Source organism: Protopterus annectens, chromosome 6.part0, assembly GCF_019279795.1.
Source record: "Protopterus annectens isolate FY-2018-M chromosome 6.part0, PAN1.0, whole genome shotgun sequence".
In the NCBI taxonomy this organism is placed as follows: domain Eukaryota; kingdom Metazoa; phylum Chordata; order Ceratodontiformes; family Protopteridae; genus Protopterus; species Protopterus annectens.
In genome coordinates, this window is record NC_056737.1 from 1,832,292,042 (window position 1) to 1,832,306,622 (window position 14,581).

Genomic DNA, 14,581 nt, shown 5'->3' on the forward strand with positions numbered 1-14,581 from the left:
ATACACAGCAATACATACAGGTAGTAAAGTACAGAGTCATTAAAACTTAGACAAGTAGCAGTTTTCAGCTAATAAAAATCCAAGCAAGAGCAGCAGACCATGTTGGTTCATAAAAATCCGTGTAAGTTAATAACAAATCAAACCGTATCAGTACAGTAACAGTCTGTTAACAGTCTTACAAAAGTTTAAATTTGTTTCTATAATAGCAATCTATGTACAAGACAAGGCAATCTAAAACATTTGCAAAGAAAAATGGGGAGAGATACTCTGGTATAAGTCATGAGAACAGGGACACAATCGGATACCCAATTTCAATACATTTTGGACATGCAAAAATTTGTTTGCAAAGGCATGTGACAAGTCAAATTGTTGGGTTTTTAGCCACATTCCTTACAGAGGGAAAATGCCATTACATGCAGTCCCTGTAGAGGCTACACATACAGGCATTATGTTTAAAAAATCTTATAAAAGTAGAGTTGTAAAACAATTAGCCATAAAAACATTTACAGTTGATGAAAATAAAAAGGGATACTCTGTTTTCATAAAAAGTATGGTCATGTAAAAAAGCTCAAGTATAAAATAAAAACAGCATGGGAGTTAACACATAATACTTATTTTAAGGAAGAAATAAAAGAAGAAATTCTGTTAGAGTATTTAGTTCCAATAATGAGAATTACTCGCATATTACCAGAGGACAAGGTAAAAAAATCACCAGAAAAAGAGGGAGGTTCATGATAAAAAAAAAAAAAAGTAGGGAAAGATTAAAACAGCTGGATATAGGAAATGGTGTTATTTCAGGAGCTGAATTTTTTCACTGATTTGGTGCCACTAAGGCAGTATAGAAAGTTACAAAGTTAATAGCAAATGCAACTTATGGAGCTAGCTCAGATATAACAGAAGAGATGTGTTATAAAACTGTCAAGCAAGTAACTGTTAACAACGAAGAAAGGCTATTAAATACAGAGGATCACATTTTCCTGTAAATTGCTTTTTTTAAATATTCTTTTCCCAAAGCAATAATGAAATTATGCAATGCAAAAAAAAATGTGCTCGTTTCTAATACAAGGTTTTGCCTTGTAAAGCTAAGGTTAACTTGACAATATTTTGAAATGCTTGTGTGTAACTGCAAAACTGACAACTTTTTTAAGGAAGCATAAAAACAGTTAAAAATAGATAAGTAATAATGGCTGTGTCTATGGTGGGGTACTACAACTTCCTCATTAATTGCTCTTATCGTCATTATCAGATTTGTGTTAATAAAAGTATTAATCAAGTAACAGCCGTTGGTAATTAACACTGTATAAAAATATATCATTGAATGCAAGGGATTCATATGTTGCAACAGACCAAGGGATTGAAAGTACTGAAGATCATATTCTGCTGTAAATTGTCTTACAATTTTCATGGGCCTTAAATAAAGTGGGAATTGATAGATGTTGTGTAAATTAAAATGCTTTTTCCCAATATACTGTGTGTACAGTGAAAGGAAATGTGCAAGGCCAAACAGCAGTTTTCAAAATAATATGCTTGCTTTGCAAGGCCAGTTATGGTCAGCTTAGATATTAATAACATATAGCTGTGGGCATTACTGTAAATGCATCCTGTTATAGAAAAAAAGGAAGTTGACTTTCTTGGCTTTCAGATGCAGAAATAAATAAATAATATGTAGACAGGTCAAGTGATGCAAAGATGACGTGGAGAGACTTTTGTGAAGTCTTTGGATACAGAGAGGACCAAAAAAGGGCATGAAATAACCATGGACTTTTTCATGACACAGACAGAAACCAGAAGAGCAAGTCACAAGGACATTAAAAATAACATTGGTTGAAGAGTATATAAACTGGACAGTATGTTTCATTCAGTGGTGACGTTTAGACTGTGTGCCTTAGTCTCCTCATTTGTCTAGCTGTGTTATAATAGAATTGAAATAGCTCTGACAGAATTAACTGTTTGGCAAGAATTTGTTCTGAGACAAAGTATAACAGATACAGTATTACGGAGTTTGGTCACTTTTGGATATTTTCTTCAGAAAAGAAAGAAATACGTTTCTTCAGTGGCAACATTTCTTCAGTTTCACTCAAACAGCCAGTCCTTTCCTCTAAACGCATGGTTTCCGTAGTTCCATTAATGGTCATGGAGCCCTGATAGCCATCCTGGGTGGTACAGATCCTGCACTTTCTCCAGTTTCATTAATGGCCAGGCACCCCTGTATAGCCATCCTGGGTGGTCTAGATCCTTACTGCTTCCCGGAAAGTGTCCACTTGTAAGTTGTACAGGGATAAATGTGAATAGTTTTCTTTGTGGGATATTCAGTATGGTCTAGAGCACTTCAGTCTTTTTGTCTTACTCTTTCTTTCCTCCCTTTTTAATGCAGAGTACAGCTTCTGCAATATCAAAGTGCAGTTGGTAGCTTTTTCAAATTGCTGCAAAGGCTTTACTTTTTAATCCTTGGCTTCCCAAAATTTATACAAGGCCTTCTTAAAAGGAACCTTCTCACTACATCCTTACCTCATGAATCCTACCCTCAACCTTGGATTTTTTTTGAGAAACTAACCTGCCCTCTTTATGAACCAGCTAGTTTGACTAACCTTATGGCTTCTGTACTAATTCCCCACCTTCACCTAGTTGTCTTGGATGATCTTTGCACTATAGTGATCTTGATGCTTGTTGTAATGTTATTCCATGTGCCTTCATCTTGCTGTCATTAACTTTCTTCTCTGGAGTTGGGGGACCACAGTATTAGAATACAACCAATGTGTGCCAAAACAAGAACTGTTGTAAATGCTTGATTGTGGCCAGGGTTTGCAAGGATGTCATTTAAAGGTATTGTAAAGTGATGTCTGGAGACATAAGCTGTTCTGTAAAATACTCATGTACTTGCATCGCAGTACTTAATGAATGACAAGCATGTCATAAACTACAGATTGCATTTTCTTTTTTGGAATGGAAATTGTAGCTGCTGTGTCATGACTTTTTTTTTTTACATTTGTTATTTAATTTTTTTTTTTTTTTAGACAGTTCAGAATGTCAGCTTTCCTTAATTTTTCTTTTTCAAGAGGAATTCCCTGCCATCTTTGTGGAAACAGGAATCTACTAGACTGCTTTTAAGACAAACATTGCAGAACCCATGCAGTGCTGGTGCCTGTAGAAATATAGTTTCAGGGAGTACTGCAGAGGAACTCTGAGCATCCTTCCAAGTTACACAAGCACCACCCACCATTTTAATAATACATGTTTTTTTTTTCTGAACAGCTTTTCCAGACATGATAAAAAGCTGTATTAATTCTAGAAGTTTTGACAGTCAAAGAATACACTTCTATAAGCTTTGTCATGCTTGGTTTAAAAGACAGCTGAGTATAAAAAATGTTTATGCAGTTTAAAATTTGAGACATGTCCAGCAACTAGAAGATCAGTTTATTGACACTGAAGCAGTGTTTATGACATATTCTTAAACGGCAAAACGAAGAAAAAGAAGACGACAAAAAAAAAAAAAAAAAGACTAGAGACTAGTGGCTGGAGCAGAAAGTGATATGACTTAAAATGTGGTCTGTAACCAGACATCGGCTCCTGTTATGTTTGAGGGTTTTTCAAAGTGGCCCTTCACATTTTTGCTCTTCCTTTGTAGTCCTTAGTCAGAGAGTTATGCAAAGAAATCTGGTGAAATACTTTCACTCTGCAAGGCCACTTTCTCGTGCAAGAATTGTATTAGGAATAGAGACCAGTTGTGATGACACAGCAGCTGCTGTTGTGGATGAAACTGGAAGAATTCTTGGAGAAGCCTTACACTCCCAGAAGGATGTCCACTTGAAGTAAGTGAAAGTGTCTGCATGTTACTGGTTTGAAAGTTCTGTCTCCTTTCCTTGAGCATTAGATGCAATTCAAGAGACTTTGATATTTAAACTGTAGAGTCACAGTTTGTGTTGTAGATGGCAGAGCTTTCATCATTTATTAGAATTACTTGATGGAACTTCCAATATCTTTGGATCTTTTACTGAGGGGGCCTCTACAGCATGTCTTAACATTTTGGCAATACCATTCTTTTTTTTCTGACATACCTCTACTAAATATATCAAATTCCCACACTCAGAATCATTATTTATTTTTTGCGCAATGTCCTTTCTTTCTTACAAGAGTTAAGTGATATGCATACTCTAGCAGTCCCTGCCTTGTTCCATTTGGTTATACAGTTTAGTTAACCCCCTAGTGTTTATCTGTTAGGAATAGTCTCATATTCTTTGCATAAGCAGGGCAGACTCTTCCAGGTGAGATAGAAGTTGTCAGATGATGAATTACCATCATTACAAAGTTTGCCATTTTTGCCTGGGCTTGGAACAAGACATCTGGTGTTGCTGTTGTCGGCTCTTCAGCCCTTATGATGACAGTATCAGAGAATGAAGATTATGCCCTTTGAGTTGGCTCAGTGGTATAATGAAGTAAAGTCCTGATTATGACTCAGGTGACCTGAGTTGGAATAGTAGCATGGACACTTGAGGATCATGTAGTGGAACAGTGGGAGTGGGCAGCTGATGCAGCTAATTAATCCTGGGAGGAGGAGGCTGGTCATTTTCATTGTACTGCTGACACACTGGTGGAAGAGGTGTGTGAGATGCAGTCCCTAAGGATCAGGCGTAAGTATTTATTATTAATCAAGTTGTGCATGCTTGATAGTTCCACTTACACATGTACGGAAGCTCACATATGAACAACCGAGGGAGGCTAACCAATGGGGCATATCAGCTGCTACAGAGAAAAGTTATGTTAAATAGGAAGCCAAAACTTGATCCTCATGTGAATGGCAGCTTAGTGCCATTTGAGTAACACCCCAACCTGGATAATAAGATCACGTTGCCAGAAAGTATTCTCCCTTTGGAAGGAGACCACCCACAATGGGTGATCTGAGATGCAAATCCAGGCAGACAAGGAGGAATGAATTGATCAGTGGAGCATCTAGGATGGTTTAATGATCAGGGATGCCTGGGAATAAAAACAAGGCAGATATTAAAGAAAAGAAAAAAATGAGAAAAAAAGCAGCAGCTCAAGACATGTATCAGTATCTAAAGTTTGTCTTTCCTGAATAGGCAGGACATAAATAGCCCAGAGTGCAGGTCTGATTTTTTTTTTTTTTATACAGGTTACTGACTTTGTACTGGCTACCACTTCATCTTCATCTGGATCATCATTCTGTATAAATGTTTGGGTTTGTAAGGCTGGGAAGAGAGGTACATCCCTTGCACCTACTCTTGATAGTTAGACCCGTATTTCAGACTCTGCCTCACTTTATTTTTCTAGGCCAGCAGAGGCTGTGATGGAGAACACAGAGTGGACCTTTGAGTTCTAGATGAGTGTTTCTCTGTCTGAGCTAGGGCTTTTGGTGATGACTTTCTTCACTGCTCTAAGTGGTTGGTTCCTCATCAGTGGGAATCTAGTCTACCTTTGCAGGTCCAGCTTTTCTGGTTTCAGAGTTAGACCTTGAAAATTTGCACTCTAATTAGAGCCAGATAACTGTGTGAGGAAGAATACAGTCCAGCAGTTAATTGTGCTATCCCTGTGTAGGCCTTTCTAGTTGTGATATTGTAACAAGGGTGCCTTTGCTTGTCTGTTACTGATATCTAGGAAAATTCATTCCACTGGATCAGGAGCAAAGGTCCAAGGTGCAGCATTGCTGAAAACAGTTGTTTGCCTTGTGCATATCATTGACTATGTTTTTAATGACCAATCCTTGGGGAACTCTGCACTGTATGCTTCTTCCACTAACCATTTCACAGCACCTCTACAGCTACTTGGACAGTATGCACTACACCTTCTGTTCAACTAGAACATTGCTGAAGACTCCCTAAATATATCTCAGTAGTGGGGTAACCAGGTCTTACTAGTGAATCAGCACATGTAATTTATGTAGGGGCAAAAGCCTTCATTCCTTCATGCAGGGGCTTGCATACTCCATTATTTCTAATCATCGCCAAGACTGATGCACCTTGGGGAAGTGATAACATTTTCCCAACGCACTGACCACCTCCCATGCATCAACACAAGACAACCACTCATTGGTATAAAACACACAGTAACTTGTTAGGTCATTTAGCATGTCTGCTGTAGAAAAGTTGCGTGGGTGTCCTTAGAAACACTGGTTTGCAAACCCTGCAGTCTCAAAACTCTGCTGTTGTCCTCTGACTGGGCCTGTGCCTTACATGGTGTTTGCCACACCTACTTCTCCTGTATCGTTTCATGTGGTTCCTAAATTGGATCTGGCGGAAATGGTAGTGGAGTGTTGGGTTCCAAGCAAAAATGTGACACAATAATGATCAGTACTCAAGTGTAGTCACAGAAATGTGGTCATTGTGTTATGTATATTAAGATTACGATTGCAACGTCTTGGGGCTGACAAAGATTAAAGTATTATAAAATAATGGGAGTCTCACTGAACAAGAGGATACTCACTTGCAGAGTGCTAAGGAAAACTAATGGAGTACATGGATAATATGCATGAGATTAGAAACGTTGCTGTTAAGCAGCTGTTTTTTTATAGTAACTCCAGAGCACAAAAACTTTAGACACAATGACGTGGGCAACAGAAAGTAGAAATGATTGTTACCAAACTTAGGGAGCCTATAACAAGAGAATTAACCAAATATTTGGTAGAGGTATTAGAGATATTTTGGAAATGTTATGAAAATTTGTATAAACCAGAGAAGTGAGGAAATATTTATGGGAGACTTAAATATGCCAAGATTAGAGTCAACAGCTAACAGTTTAGATAGTAGGAAGTGAGATAAAAATGGTGATGTATGACCAGTCTACAGGAAAGTCTCCAGGAACAGTTGACATTGTAGTGGAAGTTTGGAACTTAGGAGGGAAGAAGGTGGTAAACATTTAGAAGGTTTTTTTTAACAGTATTTTAAAAGGAGCAGAGGCACCAATATTCTGGAAAAAGCTGTGGTGGCTATAATACCTATAGATGGTAAAGACCTGTCTGATCCAGCTTCATATAGGCCCATTTCAGTTCTAAACCATGATTTTAAAGTGTTTATGTATATAATGGCTAAAAGAATGGCAAAGGTAATGCCAAAATTGATATATATGGATTGATGGGTTTGTGGAGGGGGCAAACATTTCAGAACATTAAAAAAAATGATGATCCAAATGATCCAGAAGGAAGCAGGATGTAAGAAAACAACTCTGCTAATGTTGGATCTTGATGCAGTGAAAGCATTTGACAGAATAAGTTGGGATTTTATGAGTCGAGCTATGCATTTGCATTTCCTGATACAATAATGTTAATTAGAAGGCTATATGAGAGGTCAGAGGCAAAAATCAAAGTGGGAGGGTTCCTGTTTTATAAGCAGTGTCTGAATAGAGGAACCAGGCAGTGGTGTCATCTCTCCCCTGTGTTATTTGTGCCATAGTTAGAACCACTGGTAAAGAAAATCAGGGATTCAGAAATTCAAGGATAGAATTGGTATTAGTGTTCAAGAAAAGTTGGCTTTATTTGCAAATGATATTAATCTGATGTTAATCTTCATTCATTCCTTACTGATGGGTATCGGTTCCATCCTCGGAACCAAGTCGGCCTTATATCAAGCTCACACCAGCCAAAAACTCTCGACATAAACTTTGCCCATAGTGCCCTTCTCGCAGTTACCTCAGATCTTGTTTGCTGCATTGCCGAAAAGCCGTGTCAAGCCAGCTCTTGATTAAGCCTAGGTAAAGAAATTATTCTAAGTATTTCCGAGAATAATTTTCACCTTTCTATTTAGTCGCTAGTTTACCCTTTTTCTTGGAAACCCTTTTTTTTTTTTACTTGTCTTACTGCTCTTTTGTTACCCTTTTAAAGTATTTCTTCACATACCATTGCTGGTATCCTTCTCCCTCACCCCCTTTTCTTTGTCCTTTCTTTGTTCTTTAAAAAAAAAATCTTTCTCCGTCTTGCATATCTGTAGTCATGTCAGAAAAAAGGGAGCTTCTGGTTTTAAAAAATGCAACCAATGTGGCCGAAAGATGCCGAATTCTGATTCTCACATGTCTTGTGTGTATTGTCTGAATGTACCTCATTTAACTGTTCAGCCTCCCTGTGATATTTGTCGAGGGTTCAGTTCTAGAACCATTAATGAGAGACTTAACAAACTTATTTTGAAAGGCCTTCTTAAAACGCCCTTTTCAGAGGCTATCTCTGCTCCGGAGGGTTCACCCCCTCCATGCACTCGGTTCCATCTTCACCCAGTGAAAAATAAGAGGAACCTAAGCCTAAACACTTAAAAGTGACTACTGTACCAAAATGACCCCTATGACACCTTCTACGGTGCCGCCTATTAAAGTTGTGCCATCGGGATCGATTTTCATTTTGGCACTGAGCACTACGGCATCGACAGTGCAACTCCAAATTTTGTTTCCCTTGGTGCTGTCCAGTGATTTAACTTCGACACCGACCATGGCACCATCTTCAACCTTTTCTAGCCCAGAAAAACTGACTCCTCTTACTCAAGCCTCCACCGAGACTTCGGTGCTGTTGGAGCTTCGGACCTGATATTCTCCAAAGGTGGATCCTTTTCTGGGGCAGCAGTTCAGCTCTTTCTTAGAGTGGCCCGACTCCCCCTCAGGAATATCCACTAGATCAACAAGGAGCCTTTTGGAACTTGATGTGGTGCGTCTTGTTGATCAGCTGCTTATGGGTAGAGGGATTACTACACCATCCAAAACACCCTCCCATTAGGAGTTGGGGGTACTTCTCCATGGACTCCAGCCTACTCTCCTCCTTTGATCTCGGAGCAGGCATCAAAGACCCTGGAACCAGCGTCTGTTCTGGTACCCATGACTACGGTTCCACTGGTGGACCTCACCGTGGTTTCAGAGTCGTCCCTTTGGCCTTCAGTTCAGTTGGAACAGAGGCTTTCTCAAGATTGTGGTTGGACTGCGACTCCTTTGGTTCCAGGAGCAGCCCTGATTTTTTTTCTATGGTGCCGTCCTTGGTTTCAGGGGCTCTCATGGTACTGGCTACTCTTGAAACTCCATCCCTGGGGACTGTTTTGCTGGAGCGGAGTGTGACCCCGGTTCTGAGGTTGCCATTCTCGGTTCTGGGATCCCATCCCCCCTCAGGTGGGCCTGTGTTCCAGGCGATGGACAGGACACTTGACACCGCTGGCAAACCATCAATGTTAGACTACCCATTGACTTCTCTCTCAGCCGCAAGTGACACAAGCCACCATTATGGGACATCGAACACAAGAGCCTCAGGAGACCCTATCGCAGGGTGCCCCTTCTTCTGAGTCCTCTACAGAACCCCCCGAAGGACCTAGGAAGAAATTGTGCAAGAGGAAGCATGTTGACTCCCCGAGGAGTCTCTCAGTGAGGATATGGACTACAATGAAGTGGAAGGGTCCCCACGGTCACCCCCCCCGAAGATGTCTCCTTTGGAGACATCCTTGAAATCTTAAAACAGGTGGGTGATTGGAAGCCCTCCAACCCTTCCTCCGAGGAATCCGCCTTTCTGCAGGCTTTTCATGCTTGACCCTCTACCTCTTGGCTGACCCCACCTGCAAACAAGCTGATACAGCTCATGGTGCAGAGGGCTTGAAAGAATCCTGACACTGTTGAACCGATCCTGAAGAGACCATGTAAAATGTTATCACTCCCAAAAGAGAGCCCGCACTAGTCTAAGGGCCTTCCAGTGGATGCTATGGTGGTGTGGCTGCCACGAGAAAGGAGCTTACAGAGGAGAAGCCAGATGGTCCACCCACCTAAAAGGGAGTCCCATGCGGTTGGATTGACTAGGGAAGTGAGTGTTTGCTTCTTCGACCTTTGCTATTAGGTCCTTGAAGTATCTGGCACATTTTACTAGGCTCCAAAGAGATCTAGTTTCTGAACTGTCTGGAACCTTAGCAGGACAAGTGTCTGATGAGGTACGTGACAGAGTTGCCTTGCAGCTAGCGACCCTGGAATCTGCATCTAACTTGTCCATGCGGTTAATATCACATGCAATCGAAGGGGCGGCTAGAGCTGCGGGTTCAGGCATAGTCATGAGATGCCACGCCTGGATGCGCCTGTGTGATTTCGTGGATCCCTTTAAGTCTTTCTTCCTTAATGCTCCTGTGGAAGCATCTTCCCTGTTTGGCCCTAAAGTGAAGGACATGTTAGCCAGGCGTGAGAAGGATGGAAAACCCCTGTCTGCCATAGGTGTACGTTTCAACACCCCCCAGCATCCTTATTCAAGGAAGCAGCAAAGTGGAACAATGTGGCACAAAAAGTCTCAGGGTCCTTTTCGTGACACGTGGTGGGTTCTCCCCCAGAGGCAGAGGGGTAACTGTAGTGGCCTGCATAATCAAGGGCCCAGAGATTCTTTCTCCGGACAGCCCTATCCGTGCTCCTGGAAGCTCTGGAAGCAGTCGGGGGAAGTTTTTCCCTGCACCAAACAGCCTGGCATTGCATAACCACAGATTCTTGGGTGCAGAGGATAATCACCAGAGGCTACAAAGTCCCACTGAACTCCTTTCCAAATCCACAAAAATGTATTCCCAATGTTCCACCCAGTCAAAGAGAAAAAGCAGCCATAGAGATAAAAAAGCTGTGTCAAATAAGAGTCATTCAAACAGTCCCACCAGACCAAATAGGATCCGGATTCTACTCAAGATTCTTTTTAGTGCCCAAAAAGACAGGGGACTGGAGGCCAATTTTGGATCTCAGTGTTCTGAACAAGTTTATCACCCAAACAAAATTCTGGATGGTCCCAGTTCAGTACATTCTTTCATTCTTGGAAAAGGATGATTGGATGTGCTCTATAAACCTTCAGGATGCTTATTACTATATAAAAATGGACAAGTGCTCCAGAAAGTTCCTTTGCTTCTGGCTAGGAGCCAATCATTACCAATACCAGGTTCTGCCCTTCGGACTCTCTACAGCCCCCAGAGTGTACTCAAAATATATGGCAGTGGTTACAGATCACTTGAGACTACAAAGATTCCTAGTGTTTCCATACTTAGATGATTGGCTCCTTACCACCCACACCAAGCGTCTCCTGGAAAAAGCACTGAACTACACCCTGACATTGTCAAAAATCTTGGGAATCTATATACACTGGGAGAAAAGCAACCTGACTCCTACTCAGAGCTTAGATTTCATAGGAGAGCTTTTCAATACCCAATCTTGCCAAGTGTCTCTTGCAGATCACAGATTGCAAAGACTAAGGGCTCAACTCCGAGTGATACTCTGTCAGGACATGGCCTCGGCTCAATAGGTCCTTCAACCTCTAGGTTCAATGGCTGCAACAATCATCATTGTCCCACTTGCGAGATTACACAAGACTCCTTCAGTGGCTTCTTTTGTCTCAGTATTATCCGAATCATCATCAATTATCTTATCAAATATGGATAACAGAATGGTGTAGAAAAGACCTTTTGTGGTGGATGAAGCCAGATGCAAATCATTGGAGTCAACCTTTTTGCCCTCCTCAGTCCGAGGCCACTGTGACCACAGACGCTTCCCTGATTGGATTGGGGGGCATTTTCAGGGAATGACGGTCCAAGGCACATGGTCGTCCATAGAGGCCAATCTGCATATCAGTGTACTAGAACTGAGGGCAGTGCTTCTAGCGTTGCAAGCATTTCACTTTGCCCTTCCATCTGGAACAACTGCCATTCAATCAGACAACATAGCAGCTGTTTGGTATATCAACAAACAAGGGGGAAGCAAGACCTACCCGTTGTGTTGAGAGGCCATGAGAGTGTGGCAATGGGCGATGGCTTCCAAACACTTTCTGATCAAAATGCACATTCCCGGAGATTCCAACTTGATTGCGGACAAACTGAGCAGATGTATCCTTCTGCCTCATGAGTGATCCCTCAATCAAACCATAATGGCAAAGATCTTCAGCTGTTGGGGCCAGCCTTGCTGCGATCTTTTTGCCTCCCCAACAAACCACAAGTGCGGCAGCTATTTTGCCCTGAAACTCCCGCAGGGGGAGTCTCTGAGGGATTCTCTGATTCAAGATTGGCCCACAGGATTTCTGTACGCATACCCCCCCTTCCCCTAATCCCAAAATTTCTAAAGAAAGCCCTCCAGTTGAGAAGCAAAGTGATCCTCATTGCACCCTAATGGCCCTGTCATGTATGTTTCCCCTTTCTTTGGCCTTACCTGCTAGACAAGCCATGGATCCTGGAACCAACTCCAGATTTGATCTTTCACCCCCAAGGTTTGATTTGCTTGAACATAGCCAGTCTCAAACTGATGGCTTGGTTTCTCCACTTCCAGTAATTGCCAGGCAGAACAGTCTTTCTTCCCCAGTCCGTGACATTATTCTGGCTTCGCATAAACAATCCACCAGGAAAATTTACCGTAGTAAGTGGAAAAGATTCTTAATATCATCCGAGCAAAGAAAACTTGATCCTTATTCAGCTCCATTTAATACAGTTTTGGATTATTTGTCAAATTTTTTTCAAAGCGGGAGCTGCGGCATCAACCATCCGTGTTCACTTAGCTGCCATCTCCAATTTTCATAATGGTTTCAAGGACTCTTCCTTAATTTCCCATTGTCTCTGCAAGACTTTCCTAAAAGGGATATCTCATATTACACCACCCATTAAGGAACCCACCGAGCCATGGAGTCTCACATTAGTTCTTCAAGCTTTAACACAACTCCTTTCGAACCTGCTTCTACCTGCGATATCAAGTTCTTATCCTGGAAGTCCTATTCCTAGTGGTTATTACTTCAGCTAGACGTATTTCTGAGCTTTAAGCCCTATGTATTAAGTGCCCTTATATAATTTTTCATAAGGACAGAGTATCACTTCGGGCAAATCCCTCCTTTCTACCCAAAGTTGTTTCAGATTTAGCAGTAAACCAGTCTGTTGACCTACCAGTTTTCTTCTCTAATTTCTCAAACAAAGGAGAATATTGGCATCACTTGTTAGATGTACATAGGCAATTGAGATTTTATCTTGACAGAACAAAAGAAATCCACAAATCAGACCAATTGTTTATATCCTTTTCAGGCCCAAAATTGGGAAAAGCTATTTCTAAAGTAACTATATCCAAATGACTAAGAGACTGTATACTCCTGTTGTATCAACATTAAAAAATCTCTATACCAGGCAGAATCAAAGCACATTTCACCAAATCTGTAGCAACTTCAATAGCTTTTCATTCAAGGGCATCCATGGACAATATCTGTGCAGCTGCAACATGGGCTACCCTCCATACCTTTATCTCTCATTACAAATTGGATCTGGTCTCCAGGGGAAGAGCTTCCTTTGGTTCGATGATGCTCAGGAATATTGTTCCATAAGGGCCACCCAAGGCATATAATGTAGATAGGGAATCTGTCCCATCAGTAAGGAATGAAAGAAGATTAACAACATCAGGTAAAGAAATTGTGTCTTACCATAATGTTCCATCTATGTTGTTCATCTTCATTCATTCATTATGTCCCACCCTCCTTTCCCCTCCTAGAGGCTCCTGGGGGATTGTCTGGGTCCAGATGTCACTCTAGAGAACTTGTTTAGACATAGCCTCTGCTTTTCTTGTCACGGTCTAACTCGATCTGAGGTAACTGGGAGAAGGGCACTGTGGGTAAAGCTTAGCTCGAGAGTTTTTGGCTGGCGTGAGCTTGGTATAAAGCCGACTCTGTTCTGAGGACGAAACTGACACCCATCAGTAATGAATGAATGAAGATGAACAACACAGATGGAACATTATGGTAAGACATAACTTTTTTTGTACCTGATAGATCCAGAAAATGACATCTCAGTGTTGTGAAACATTCTGAGACAGTTCCGTTTTTTTTGAGGACATAAAATTATTGCAGATGAATCAAAGGCTATAGCTCTAAACTATGTATCCACAAATGAAATGGTCCAAATACCCATATTTATGGGGACATAATAAAATATAGAGTATTCAGGAATACGGATTAAAAATGATTCAGTTATGGAAGCTAAGGCTATATGTGGAGAGACTAAACAAAAGATAATACAACAACTGAGAAACTGGAAGCTCTTGCCTATAGATATGGATAGCAAGATACAAGGAGTAAAAATATTTTTATTACCTTTAGCTTTATTCACGGTCAGGCATTGTTTTTATCAACCAGAGGAGAAGTTATGGGCAGTACTTAATAAAGAGTTGAAAGATTTTATTTGGGAGGGGAAGAGGGCAAGTGTTAAGTGGGATAAGTGTATCCTCCCAAAAGAACAAGGAGGTTTAGGATTACACAAAGATTTTCTGGTGACTTCCAAGATGGCTGCACATTAAGTAACAGCTTGACTCTAGCTCTCCCAGTGTAAAAACTGAAACTCAACAGAGAAGACCAGTAGACCTTTGAGTTTATGGGTAGATTTCAGTAACTGCCTGGATGCCAGGAAAAAAAAATACACAGCACATGGAAAAAAATCAGCTACAAAAAGTGAGGAAGAAACACTGAATGTGGGAAGTTCAGCAGCTGTTATGCAAAAAGCAATGCAACCTCCAGGCATGACTTCCAGTAACCTACAGGAAGATAAAAACAACTGCGTGCAGACCTGGTTAAAATAAACAAAGCACTGCTGGAGTATATCAACACAAACAAAAAAAGGCTGGAAAAATAGAAGAAGCTTTAAAC

The 14,581-nt window shown here is 41.0% G+C and overlaps 1 protein-coding gene across 1 annotated transcript in view; it reads left to right on the top strand.

The window, feature by feature from the left end:
* The window catches only part of OSGEPL1 (O-sialoglycoprotein endopeptidase like 1), a 556,821-nt gene that overhangs the window by 105,021 nt on the left and 437,219 nt on the right, over positions 1 to 14,581 (top strand). Inside the window, exon 2 of the mRNA XM_044075183.1 lies at positions 3,015 to 3,809. Within this exon, the coding sequence (XP_043931118.1) occupies positions 3,541 to 3,809 (269 nt within the window). The 5' untranslated portion in view covers positions 3,015 to 3,540. The remainder of the gene's footprint in view (positions 1 to 3,014; positions 3,810 to 14,581) is intronic.